Source organism: Monodelphis domestica, chromosome 2 (genome assembly GCF_027887165.1).
Source record: "Monodelphis domestica isolate mMonDom1 chromosome 2, mMonDom1.pri, whole genome shotgun sequence".
Lineage (NCBI taxonomy): Eukaryota > Metazoa > Chordata > Mammalia > Didelphimorphia > Didelphidae > Monodelphis > Monodelphis domestica.
The window spans coordinates 300,634,406-300,648,680 of NC_077228.1; the positions used below are offsets into that span (position 1 = coordinate 300,634,406).

The 14,275-nt window shown below is 39.4% G+C and overlaps 1 protein-coding gene across 1 annotated transcript; it reads right to left on the bottom strand.

Annotated features, from left to right (window-relative positions):
- Window positions 1-4,349: 4,349 nt before the first annotated feature.
- Window positions 4,350-13,672, bottom strand: LOC100017050 (glutathione S-transferase). The gene is made up of 6 exons (XM_056818401.1): window positions 13,448-13,672; window positions 11,763-11,814; window positions 10,017-10,149; window positions 8,536-8,677; window positions 6,164-6,295; window positions 4,350-4,693 (listed from the first exon to the last, which is right to left on the bottom strand). Exons 1-6 carry the CDS (start codon window positions 13,532-13,534, stop codon window positions 4,541-4,543), a joined length of 699 nt encoding a protein of 232 aa, XP_056674379.1. The 5' UTR covers window positions 13,535-13,672; the 3' UTR covers window positions 4,350-4,540.
- Between the last annotated feature and the right edge of the window lie 603 nt (window positions 13,673-14,275).

Below are 14,275 nucleotides of genomic sequence, written 5' to 3' on the forward strand. Positions count from 1 at the left end.
GATCTCATCTACAACCATTCTTGCTTTATTTTGTTGTTTTTAACTTGAAATTTTTTATTTTATTTAATTAACTTAGAATATTTTTCCATGGTTACATGAATCATATTCTTTCCTTCCCCTCCTGCCCTCCCCCCTTGTAGCCAAAGAGGAATTCCACTGGGTTTTACATGTGTCATTGATCAAGACCTATTTCCATATTATTAATATTTGCATTAGAGTGATTGATTAGAGTCTACATCCCCAATCAGATCCCCATTGACTCATGTGATCAAGTAGTTGTTTTTCTTCTGTGTTTCTACTCCCACAGTTCTTCCTCTGGATGTGGATAGTGATGCTGAAACTGAGGTCCAGAGAAATCAAGTGACTTGATAAGCCAGGATTTTGTTATTTCCTTTCTCCGTTTGAACTCCATCACAGGTCTATGAAGTTTTCCTCTTTGGGTGTGGAGAAAGTCTGTCTTCTTTCATTTCATTTTATTTATTTTTTAACAGAGTAGGCCTTATTTATTTTTTTATGGTTCTGATTTTCATTATCATTTTCTTTCCTTTTTTTAGAAAATTTTATTTATTTAGTCAAATTGATTAGTCAATTTAGGACATTATTCCTTGCTTACAACAATCATATTCTTTTCCTCCCCTCCCCCACCCCTTACCATAATCTAGGAGCAATTCCACTGGGTTTTACATGTGTCCTTGATCAAAACCTATTTCCATGTTGTTGATGTTTGCACTTCTTGTTTCATTTTAAACATTTACTTTGTTTATCTTAAAAAAACAAAACAAAACATAAAACAAACAAAAAAACAAGGTTAATGACAGGTCTTTGCTTTTTTGTACTTGTCTATTTGGGACTGCAATTGGAAGGAGGCAACTGAGAGGAAGTGTCCCCAGAGGGGAGGAAGGGAGGGAAATTTACAACTGAAGAATATGCCAGAATGCTGCCTCTAGCTGGGGGCTCAGAGCTTAGGGGGGGTGAGTGGAATAAATTTGTGTCTTTCTCATAAGAAGTGTTTTAAGATTTTCCCCTGTAGCCTACACCCCAATAGTTTAAAAAACTCCAGCTAGGAATTAGAGTTCCCTTCCCCAGACCCATTAGAATAAAGATGTCCTACCCCAGTGATGGTGAAGCTTTTAGAACCTTTTACGGACCCTGTGCCATTCCCTGCCCATTCCCTAGAATGCATGCCATGTCCCACCCCCAAACTGCATTCAGTGCCCCGCACCCCCACTGATGCCCCATAGTCTGTATTGGGGTGGGGGAGGGTGGGATGAGAGGGCGGGCTCCCAGCCCAAGAAGTCAGGGTCCAAGATCCCTGGGCGTTACATGGCTCAAAGGACAGAGTACTGAGCATAGAGTCAGGAAGATGGTGGAAGGCGAAGAGTGGGAAGGTGGCTCAGAGACTGGGTGCCCCATCCCCTGAATTCAGTGACAGGTACCAAGCTCCCAGCCAAGTTGTACTAGATGGGAAGGGGAAAAGGGACCTCCTGCCACCATGAGACCCACCCTTGACTCCAGCCCTACCTGCCTATTGGGCTGCAACATCCAGTGGGAGCAGGAGGTGGAGGGAGCACAGTTAGCCTTTGGGGAGTGGGATCACCCCGAAACTGTTGGTTGGTGAGGAAGGAAAGAAGAAAGTACAGATCTTTTAGAGGGTTGGACCAGGCCTGAGCCCCCTTCTGCCTGCCTTCAGCCCCTAGTACTAGACAAGGAAGGGAAGGACATGGTCTGAGTGCTTCACTCAGGGGAGGGAGCAAGCTTGTGGAGGGAAGGAGTGATGGAGAGGGGTGAAGGGAGCAGCTCTGCCAGGGATGGCCTTGCTCTGTGTGCCATCTTTGGCATATGTACCATAGGTTGACCATCCTGACCCTATCCCCCATTCTCTAACCCAAAACCATTTATCCTCTTTGGTTTGTCTACTTTGCATTCCAAAGATAAGTGATTTAGTACAGAGATAAGCTCCTGAAGATGGCCAAAGAGCCTTTATCCAAGGACAATTTATAACTTAAGTAACTTCCTTATCTTCCTTGTACCACAGTGTCAAAAGGATGTTCATGTTCCTTTGTGTATATATATATATATATATATATATTTTGTTGTACCTTTGAACTTTCTGACCATTTTTCAAACCTCCCTTTAGAAGTCAGAGTTTAGATAACCAGAATTGACATGGATAAAATGATGGGAGGAGGGAGATAAGAAGGAAGATTTGTGATTATGGATTCTATAAATTGATTTTCCTAAATTAGTGATGGCAAACCTTTGGCATGGGTGCCAAAGATGGCACACAGAGGGCTCTCAGAGGACACTCAACTGCCTTCCCCCCACTCTGCCCCACCCCAAAGTTCATTAATAGAGAGACAGAGGGACTGGGCAGTGCTATTCCCTTCCCCAACTCCACTGTGCCTGATAACATTTTTTCACATCACCCACCTCTTTACCCTTCAGGCTAATGGGAAAACACAGGGGTTAAGGTGAGCAGTTCACAAGTGGCAGAGCTGGTGGGGAGCAGAGCACTCAGGTGACTCCCCTCCCCCTTTCTACACTTGCTGGGAATATTCCTCACTTCACCTACCCCCTCTGCCCAACAGCCCAATGGAGCTCTTCCTCCCTCCCCTGTGTAGGATGAGGGGAGTGACAGGGTGCCCAGCAATTGGTGGAGGGAAGGGTATGCCACTTGGTCTGGGGAGTGTGGTGGGGGTGGGGCCCAGCATTCCATCTCTAAAAGGTTCATCATCGCTGTCCTAAATGCCTTGGCATTTCCTTGATCACCTGAGGAATGTCCTTTTGGTCAAAAGGCAATAAAGCTGCCATTTTTGCACCTTTTTCTCTGGCTCTATAATTGTATTTTCACTCTTTGGAGGGTGGCAGGGCGGGGGTGGGGGAGTCCACCATAAGTGATTCTCCTGTCCCAGACAGAAGGAAAGGTAGAGAATTATAGGTTTCTTTTTTTTTAAACAACTTCCAGAGCTGAGAGAATATATTTATTTTGAGTAAAATCACTCCCATCTCCTTTTTTCCCCTCCCCCCAATAATTATGTCAGCAGTAAGCTGAGTTGGGAAGGTGAAACAAAGATGAACTAAACAACTATGTTTACCCCCTATGTTTACTACCCACCACTGTTATACTTACTTTGGGCTTACAAGATTGAACTCTCATAAATGATAACTGAAAGGACATATTGGACACACAAAAACTAAGTGAAAATATTGGCTTCCCTTGACCATACCTCTAAGTTTGAGTTTCATTAAGTTAAGTTACCTTGCTTTGGAATAAATTCTAACAAAATGGCTCTGAGTTAAATTATCTGCATAGAGAAATGAAACCACTAGTTTTCTCCTGAAACTGTCTCTTGAGTTTACAAGTCAATGGCTATTTTAAAAAGGGAAAACTTGCAAAGTTAATCTTTAATTGTTTTCCGTGATTGTATTAAAAATAATCTTTTTTTAAAAAATACAAGTAAAACCATGATTAAACAATGTGAGAGAAAGAAACAAGATGTTTTCTTTAATTGAAATTTCTAGTTAACTGAGTTAAACAACCATTTTTTCTTTTTTTAAAACTGCAAATCCCTCTAAAATAGGATCAGATTTTTTCCTGCCTAAATCTTATAGATTTAATATAAATGAATATTTCTTCTCTTGGAAAATTTTGGATAAATTGGAAGGGAGGCAACAAAACAGTGGAATTGTGTTGAATTCAGAATGGAGGAGGTGAGAGGTAAGGGAACAAGCCTTTCTTAAGGGCCTACTATGTGTTAAGCACTGTGCTAAATGTTTTCCAATTATTATCTCATTTGATTCTCAGAATAGCCCAAGGATCAAGTGCTATTTTCATGCACATCTTGTAGTTGGCTTGAGTTTGAATCCCTGACTACCACTTATTTGAATGACCTACGAATAAGTCACATAATTAGTCCTGGCTTCAATTTCTGCTCTGGGAAAAAGAGGAAATAGGAGCAGCTTGGTGGCACAGCGTATAGAGTATCAGGTCTGATGTTAGGAAGACTCATCTTCCTAAGTTCAAATCTGGCCTCAGACACTAAATGTGTATCCCTGGGCAAGTCACTTAACTCTGTCTCAGTTTCCCCATCTGTCAAATGAACTGGAGAAGGAAATAGCAAACCACTACAAGATCTCTGCAAAAAACAAAACAAAACAAAACAAAACAAAAACAAATGGAGTCACAAAAAATCAGATATGACTGAACAGCAACAAAAGGAGGAAGCAAGATTCAATGACCTCTAAGATATCTTTTGGTTTAACAGGTCTGTTAAATTCATAATAAAAATGAAATGAAATGAAAAAATATATAATTCCATGACACAAATTAAGTTGAGGTTCTAGTTAACTGAAGTTTTATAATAAACAATGTTTTAATTTTTCTGATTTATTATTAGCTTTTCCAATTTATAAAAAGGTCTACAGGGAGGCATCAGGTCTGCTGGTTATTCAACCAAGGAATGTCTCAGGACCACTTCCAAGTATTATGACTATAGATGGAAATTGAAACATTGCATTACTTAGAACTCTTTCTGAATATTCAGCTCATGTGTTTAAGAAACACAGAATCATCAAACTTGAATATCTTCTTTGCCTCTGCAAGATTTTTGCCATCCATTTTTGCTTTTCTTTGACTGCCAGGCTGAAGGAATTTCTGAATGCTGGGGAGTTTGCTCATTCTAGCTTTGAACTCCTGAAATGGGAAAAAAATGAAACAAGTTGTAAATGAAGCAATTAGCCTTTCACATTGGAGCAGAGCCCAAGGGTTGCTCATGCCAAGAATTCAGGGCCATTTTATCCTGGGGGAAAGCCTTGACAAACCTTTTCACTCTGTGAGCAGTGAGGTTTGAATAGTCCTTAGGAACTCCTTGTTCTCCAAATGTAAAGCCCCCTTTTCAATTATATAACATATCTTTTCTTTTAAAAATGTTTATTCTGGGGCAGCTAGGTGACTCAGTGAATAGAGCCTTGACTAGAGACAAGAAGTCCTGGGTTCACATCTGGCCTCAGACACTTCCTAGCTGTGGGACCCTGGGCAAGTCATTTAGCCTCCATTGCCTAGCCCTTGTTGCTCTTCTGCCTTGGAACCAATAAACACTATTGATTCTAAGATGGAAGGCAAGGGTTTGAAGAAAATGTATATCTCACACTGATTTTCTTAATTATTTGTATAGACTTCTTAAACGTCAAGATGGAAGTGGTAACTTGAGGTAGTAGATGGAACACCAATTAGCCTCCACACTTAGAAAGACCCAAGTTCGTGCTAGCTATGTGACTCTGAGCAAGTCACTTAACCTCAGACTATGACTATAAGCTATAGAGTTACATTTGATTTTTATTGATGGTTGAGTTTGCCCAAAAGGGCTTTCTCTACACCAATGAATAACAGCCTTAGACCACCCCTGACCCAAATAAAAACTATATAGGAAATCTAAAAGGAAAGACAGCATAATTTGAGAGCTAAGCTAAGCTCCTGGAGGAGAAAGATGATGACATTCATTTTTATATTTCCCTACCTCTACTCCCAAAGTTGAATATGGCATTTTGTGCTAAATATGGGTGCTAAATATTTATTAGTGAATAAATGAATGAATTAATCAAATTTGGGGCCTTATATTAAGCATGTTAAATAGTGTGGAGGAGACCAATAATTCTTAAAATCTATATTAGTAAAATGAAAGTTCAAGGATCTAGGAGTTCACTGAATATTTTAATGTGACAAAAAATCAAAGAAATTAACTTAAATGAAAAGTGGTCCCACAATGCTGGAAAGGCTTTGAACTTAGAGCCTGTCCATGGACCGTGTGCCTACCATCCATAAAAGCATTCAGCTAAATGCATTAAGGCTCATCATCAGAAGGATGCTCAATAGTTGATGGTTATTTTTGACCACAGCAGCTCATAAATATCATCTAAGAAGGGAGCTTGGTTATCCAAATAGAATTAGGCTCAGTAGATAAAGGACTCACAGAGAGGAAATCCCAGATCTTTTAAGCCAATTAGCAAGCATGTATTAATCACTTACTGCGTTCTAGGTGCTATTCTGAACTCTGGAGATAAAAAGGGACAAAAACCCAATTCTTGCCCTCAACAAGCTTACATTCTAATAAGGGGAGACAGCACAATATAGAGGGTAAATGGTGACCACTTTTGATGGGATTACCTGCAGTTTAGGGAATGCAGAGAGAATATCCGACTTTAATTCTTCAACCATTAGGATGGCTTCAAACAGCTGTATATCTGCCCAGCTCATCTGGTTGCCAACAAGATAATTTTTCCCATGACTTTTTAAAGCCTGTGGATCAGTGACAAGGAGAGAAAGAAAAGAATAAAGGGTACATTACTTCTAATATAATGGAAAGAGCAAAATCATACGGAAGAAAACATAATGTAGAAGAAATACAGAGAGCAATTTTATTGCTGTTTTCTTATTAAAGAAATAAGCATTTATTAAACACCTTCTATGTACTGGGTCCTGTGCTAAGTGGTGAGCATATAAAGAAAGGTTTAAAAAAACATTCCCTTTCTTAAGGATATCAGTGTAACAGAGGATGCAGCCTGTAAGCAACTATGAAAAAACAAGCTATAGAAAGGATAGATTTGGCGTTGTCTCAGAAGGAAGACACAGAAATTAAAGAGAAATGGAAAAAACGTTTTTGCAAAAGGTAGGAAAGAAACCAGTAGCCAGAGATGAGGGTAGAGAGACTTTCAGGCATGGGAGAGAGCCAGTGAAAATTCCTGGGAGTCAGGAGATGGGAAGTCTCCTGTTAAAAACATCAAGGAGGTCACTGTTTCTGGATAGTGTTGGGCCTGCTATCAGGAACACTCCAGTTCAGATTTGACCTTAGAAACTTACTTACTATGTGACCCTGGGAACACGACCACTTAGTCTTTGTTTGCCTTAGTTTCCTCATCTGTAAAATGGATTTACCCTACCCTCCAGGTTGTTGTAAGGATAAAATGAGATAATACTTGTGAAGTCCTCAGCACAGTTGTCGAGCAGGCATATAGTGAGTGTGTTGTAAATGTTAGCTATTCTTATTATTGGAATTAAAAATCCATAGTGAAGTTTCTCATGGCATCAGTATTTTCCAAATGCCTAAAATCTTGGCTTCCATTTTAAAACTTATTCAACAAATCAATAGTACAAATGCAAACACAAACCCATATTTAGTCTCATCTGGTAAAGATACAAAGACAAAAAATAACCCAATTCCTGCCACCAAGGAGCTTCTACTGTACCAGGAGGATGCTGCTACAACGTACATAGACATAATGTACCCTGTATATACTTGAAGCACTATGAATAGCTGGGCAAAATCTTCACTTCATTGACACCCAGAAATAAAGAACTTGGGGGTCATCTACTCCAGCTCCCTTATTTTCCAAAGGAGTAAAAGGAGACCCACCAATGTTAAATTCATGTGCCCATGGAATACAACTAGAAAATGGAATTTGAACTCAGATTGCAGATCTTACATCTAGTGATTTATTTTATATTAGAACATGTTGCCTCTCATGTTCTAGTAAAAGCTGTAATCTATAAAATCACAGCCTAATAATTTATGTAATTTAATACAGATGTCTTCTAAATGAAATCTGCAACTTGGAGTCAAAAGGACGTTGATTCTCCTTTCTGCTTTGCCATTTACTGCATGATCTTGGGCAAGTCACTGCATTTCTCTGAGATTCCATTTCCTCACCCGTAAGTGGGAGTGATATTTGTACTGCTTACCTAATAGGGGTGTTGTGAAAAGTAAGTAAAATGCTACTTATAAAGCCTTTGATAGTCATAAAGCACGTGTTAATTTAAGATGCTACAGAATTGAAAACTTTTCCCAATGTGATCCCAACTTACCTTTCCAGCCTTCATTTTATGTTATGGCTGTTCACACAGGCTAAGTCCAGACTTGTTGTCCTTCTTCCTGTTCCTCAGTCAAGGGATCCCATGTGTTTGCACAATCTGGCGCCCATGCCCAGACTGTACACTTTCTTTACCTTTATCTCTACTGAGTCCCTAGATTCCTCCAAAGGTCACCTCAGAAGTCACCTATTATCTAATAATTTCCCTGGCCCCATCCCCACTTATTAGTATTGTCGTTGATCAGTCTTTTAAGCTGTATCTGACTTTTTGTGACTCCAGGTTGGGTTTTCTTGGCAGAGATACCAGAATAGTTTGCCATATCCTTCTCTAGCTCATTTGATAACTGAGGAAACTGTGGCAAACAGGGTTAAGTGACTTGTCCAGGGTCACATAGTCAGTAAGTGTCTGAGGATGGATTTGAACTCAAAAAGATGCACTATACCACCCAGTTATTTGTCCTGAAAAAAAATTCCTTATATTTATTTGTGTGTGTGTATGCATGTGTGTGTGTGTGTGTGTGTGTGTGTGTGTGTGTGTGTGTCTAACCTCAAAGCCTGTGGTCTTTCTCCTGTACTATGCTGCCTCCAACATTTCTGCCCTGTCACATATGTGCTCTGAATGAAGTAGAGAAGGCAGTTGTAATTTCAGTGAAGTACCTCCTTGCTCCATACCTTCTCATACACTGGGAAGAATCTTTCAGTGGCTCTCTCCAGGATGAAGTTGAGGTTCTTTTCCTCTTCTCCAGGATAACACAGTGGGTAGTACATGATCATTTCATTCAGATCTCTCATCCCTTCCACATACATGTCAATCCTGGAGAAGGAAAATGGCATAAATAAGAATATGATTACTACCAAAAACAACTGAAGAACCATTTAATAATCACAACTGATGCAGAGAGAAAGCTTTGAAATTTGCAAAGCTCTTTATCTATTTTATTCCATTTGAGCCTCTCCATACTAAAAGCTGGGTACTAGAGGTATTATTATCCCCATTTTAGAGCTGAGCAAACTGAGTTTCAGGGGGTGACTTGTCCAGTGACCCCGTTAATGTGTCAGGGACAAGTTTTGAACCTGGTCTTCCTGACTCTAACACTATATCTTAGATATGCCACTTGCTATCTATGACCTTGGGTATGTCACAAACTTTCTATGCCTAGGTTTCCTTATTTGTACAGAGAAGTGGTTGGACTAGAAGACTCCCAAGGTCTCTTATTGCTCTAAATCTTTGATCTCATCACACTTCACTTTATTCCTTCCTAAAAGGTAGGTGGCTCCGTGTCCCAGGACCTAAAACCAGTTGCTAGTGTGGAGGAAGTTCCCAGAAAGGATGCATTATGCTTACTGCCCAAGCATGTTAAAAAATATAGACCTCAGGGGCAGCAGCTATAAAAAATATAGACCTCAGTGGATCCAGAGCCAGGCACAGATACAGGAGGATCCAGGGTTCAAATCTGACCTCAGACATTCATTCCCTAGCTGTGTGTCCTTGGGCAAGTCACTTGACCCCTCAATTGCCTAGCCCTTACCACTCTTCTGCCTTGGAACCAATGCAAGGTATAGATTCTAAGATAGAAAGTAAGGTTTAAAAAAAAAAAGAATATACACTCTTTATGGGCAGAGACCGTTTCCCCTTTTCTTTTGGTATCCTTTGAGTGTAACCCAGTGCCTGGCCCATAAAATAAGTGTAAAATAATATAAAGGGTGCTTAATAAATCCTTACTAATTGATTGACTACCAACCTACAAAAACGAATATCCTTACTTTATAATCAGCTATTATGATGTCCCACTACTTTGCTACTCCTACTTTGTAGTGATACCCACTACAAGTCCAAATGCAATCCAAGAGCTTCTCAGATGGAAAAATGAACTTAGGAAGCTTTACATATTCCAAAGATTCAGATAAAAGCATTTTTGCTTTGTTCACCACCTAAAAGAAGGTAAATGTTTAATCCAATTTCATTAGGAGATAAGGGTTATAATGCATAAATAGCAAATCTTGGGAATCTGGAAGACCTGGGTTCAAGTTTTGCCTTTAAACCCTACTAGCTGTATGTATGGCCCAGGGCAATCTCAATTATTAAAGAGAATTTCCTAAAATGAAAAGGGTGACTTCCATGTTTTATCACAAGTATGAAATGATTACTGTACAGAGCTTTCTCCTTCAGGTCCTTCCCATACAAGTTGTATTTGGCAGCTATATACTTCAGGATGGCTCTGGTTTGTACCAGGTTCAGTCCATCAATTTCAACCATTGGCACTTGTTGATACATCAGGTTTCCACCTAAAAATGGAAAGAGATATCAGGTCAGTGACTTACTCCCCCTCATTAGAGTATGAGTGTGGAATGGTAGTTTGGGATCCAGAAGAGACCTGGAACATCATCCACTTCACCTCTCTCATTTTATAGCAGTGGAAAATGAAGCCCAAGATGGACCTGCTTAATAAATAATTGATTCTCTTTCCATATGTTTACCTACATAGATGGCACAGTGGATAGCATAGGAAAACCAGATTTCAAATTCTGCCTCAGACTCTGTTTCCTCATCTGTAAAATGAGGATCATAATAGCACCTACCTTAAAGTTGGCTGTAAGGATTAAATTTGTAAAGAGCTTTGTGGGCTTTAAAGTGCTACATAAATTGGGATGGTTATTATACTGTATATATTGCTTCCTTGAAAAAATGAAAAAAATCCTCTTTGATATGCCTCAGATGGTGCTTTGGACACAGTAAATGCGTGATAAATGTTTCTTGTTAGACTAATTGACACATGTTCTCTCTTTAGCTCCCATTGCCATACTTTAGAATAGGTTCCCATCAGTTCCCATTTAAATTGTTTGAATATGTTTCTAATTGGTCACCATACTTCCAGGCTCTCTCTTTTCCCCTGAGTCCTTCATAACTTTTCTTCTGCAAAGATGACAATTCAAGTTACTTTTTTGCATACAAAATTCTAATAACTCCAATCACCTACTCTTTCCTTGCATTCAACCTCCTCCATGACCTGACTCCACCCTAATCTTTCCAGTCTTATATCCCATCATCTTTTTTAAGCTATTTTTTGTCTTAGTAACAACTCTAGGATAGAAAGGTAAGGACTAGGCAAACAGGATTAAGTAACTTGCCCAGGGTCACACAGCTTGTAAGTGTCTGAGGTAAAATGTATACCTAGGTATTCCCTACTCCAGGTCTGGCATTCATTCTATCCACTGAACCATGTAGCTGCCCCTTTCCCTTCATATGTTCTTTTCTCCCTCCCTTCCTTCGTCCCTTCATTCCTTTCTTTCTTCCCTCCTTCCCTCCTTCCTTCTTTCCTTTTTTCCTTCCTCCCTCCTTCCCTCCTTCCTTCCATTCCTTCCTTCCTTCCTTCCTTCCTTCCTTCCTTCCTTCCTTCCTTCCTTCCTTCCTTCCATTCCTTCCTTCCTTCCTTCCTTCCTTCCTTCCTTCCTTCCTTCCTTCCTTCCTTCCTTCCTTCCTTCCTTCCTTCCTTCCTTCCTTCCTTCCTTCCTTCCTTCCTTCTCCCTCCCTCCCTTTTTCTCTCCTCCACTCTCTTTTTCTCTCCCCCACTCTCTCTTTCTCTCCCACCCTTTCCCTTTCTTTCCCTCTCTTTACCTCCTTCACTCCCCCCTCCCCAGACTGAAATCCCTCCCCAGACTGAAATCCAGCTCTTCTATCTCATCACTTTTTACTTTCACCACTATTCCTCCATAGAGGATAAAGACCTTTTGTTTGGAGGACAAAGCTTTACTTTCTTCCTTCTGCCTCATCAAAATGCAATTCACAAAGACATTACCCATTGAATCACTGGTTCTCTTAGAAAACAAAGGATGAACAATAGCAATGGCAAAAGATCTTCATGGACTAGCATAATATAACATCAAGACTGTGAACTCACCCTTAACTAAATTTTCAAAATCTTCAGCTGATTTTAATATCTTTTCTTCAAACTACAAAGGAAAAGAATACATGAGGCTATCAGAGCAATGGAATCACAGAATGTTAACATTGGGAGGGAACTTAAATATCACCTCAGACAATTGAGTGGTGTAATGAGTAGAACATTGGAGTAGAAGTCAAAAAGACCTGAATTCAAATCCTGTCATACAGCCATATTTACTAGTTGGGTGATCCTTTAAATAGTTAATTATATATGACATATATCATTAATAATTTTAATAGATTTTTATTTTATTTTGAGAATGTATTTTTATTTTTATCTTAATTTATTTAAAATAACGAGAAACCCTAACAATGTTAGGTTAGCATAAGAACTCTGAATTTTGCTTTAATATTCCTGCAGCAAGAAAAAAAATAGAAATTTATTTGCAATGTTAAACATTAAAATAGATAAATTCTAATATAACTTAATTTAATTTTAAATATTTAATCATAAATATATTTTTATTTTAATTCATTTAAAATAACAATAAAAACCCTTTACATAGTAACCTGTGTGCCACACAGTCCTCATAAAACCTCTGCAGAGCATAACGCCTAATCTAGACTGTAAATATAATAAAATGAAATTTTCAATATTAAAAATAGTGCTTAAGTTTATGATACGTAATGAGATTACACATCTGTTCACAAGTTAGTTGAATTTTCAATCTTGTGACAGAGTGAGAGATCAGGTTTAGCAGAATTACAGTCCCTAGGATCTTAGGAGGCAGGTAGAGTTGGAAGGGACATAGGAGATTACCTCCACCAATTCCCTCATTTGATAGCAGAGGAAATGAAACACCACAGAAATATTTAGCAATATCAGTTGGGAGGTGGGGGAGGGGAGAATCTTTAATTACCACCTGAAAGTTTATATTACTCATTTTCATAGTATATCAACCTAAATTACTTATGTTTAAATGTTTAGAAATTTCACAAAGAATTTGAAGGCTGTGTATATAATGAAAATGAACCTCCCCCAATAATGGCCAAATTTTTTTTAATCCATAAAATAAATATTGCTTAAACCTCTTTAGAAATAAACTCAACTTCTTTTCTTGACATTTTTCAATTCTCCAACATGTTGGGCTTTTAAATTAACAACAGCACTAAGCACTAATAATCTATTAGTGAAGTTAATCAGAGCTAGTATCATTCTTTGTGTCAAAGCATAGAAAACATTTTTCCCCCAAGAGTCATTACAATATAGGCAAAGATCCCAGATCACAGAATGTTAAAGGTAGGAGGAATATCAGAGATAATCTAATCCAACTTTCCAATTTTATAGATGATGAAATTGAGTCTCAGAGATGCAAGGAGGATTCCCTAAAGGTATATAACTAGTGTCCAGAGGACCTGAACCCAGGTGTGTTGAATTCAAATCCAGTGATCTTTCCACCACACTCTCTTTCCACTTTCAGAAAGAGAACTCAATAAACTCTTAATTATGAAGATAATCATGCCTTTCAACTTGCTCCTGAGGCTCAGTTCAGTGTTTTTTTTAAAAAAAAAGATGGTTATCCCATTGATTGGACCCCTTTTTTGAAGGGAATCATTCAATGAGTTCCATGTGACTGCTCCTCTAGTAATACTTGTTTTGAGGGGAAAAGGAATAAATTCAAGAAAAAAGCATCTACCTACCTCGACTCCAGCAGCTGCCAAGAGCCAGCGCACTGATTCCATTCTGCCTCTTCCATTGAAGTAATGAAGTATGGGCTTCCCAGACATGATCTTCAATTCCTGGTTTTCTGAAAAACAGCAGAAAGCAGCGAGCTGACTAGGAACTAGAGATAAAAGTTGTCCTTTTTGTAATCTTGACTCCACTGAGAATAGCAGAGCTGTCCAAACACCAAGCTCAGAGAGCAGACTGGGGAGGAGAGAAGAGGGAGGAGACTCATGGGAAGGGCAGGAGTCAAACCTACAATTTTTCCCCTTAAAGACAGGCAGAGGGCAGGGAAGCATGGATCCACTTAACTGCCTGACATGTATTTGGGGCTTTAGTGAGCAGTGTCTCCTCAGCTTAGCCTGGTTCACACAGGATATTTGAAATGTAAATGTAGAGCTTCTTTCACTGGGAAAGGAATTGTCAATGAGAAATTTGGATGATTCAGGTTACCTCTGCCTTTGAGAAACCTCGGTACCATGCACCCCTGTTTTGGGATTGAACTATGGACTTTAGAGCTATTTGGGAACCCTTAGCCTAGATGGGATTTGTAGACATAGCTAATGTTGAGTCTTTTATTTGTTTTAGAGCAGGGGTCCCCAAACTACAGCCAGAGGACCACATGTGGCCCCCCAAGGCCATTTATCTGGCCCCCACCACACTTCTGGAAGGGGCACCTCTTTCATTGGTGGTCAGTGAGAGGAGTACTGTATGTGGCAGTACCACAAAGTGCGGTGTGGCTCATGTACAGTACTACTTCTGGTGACATAATCCTTTGTGTGGGGCCTTGTTCTGAGAGAAAGGAT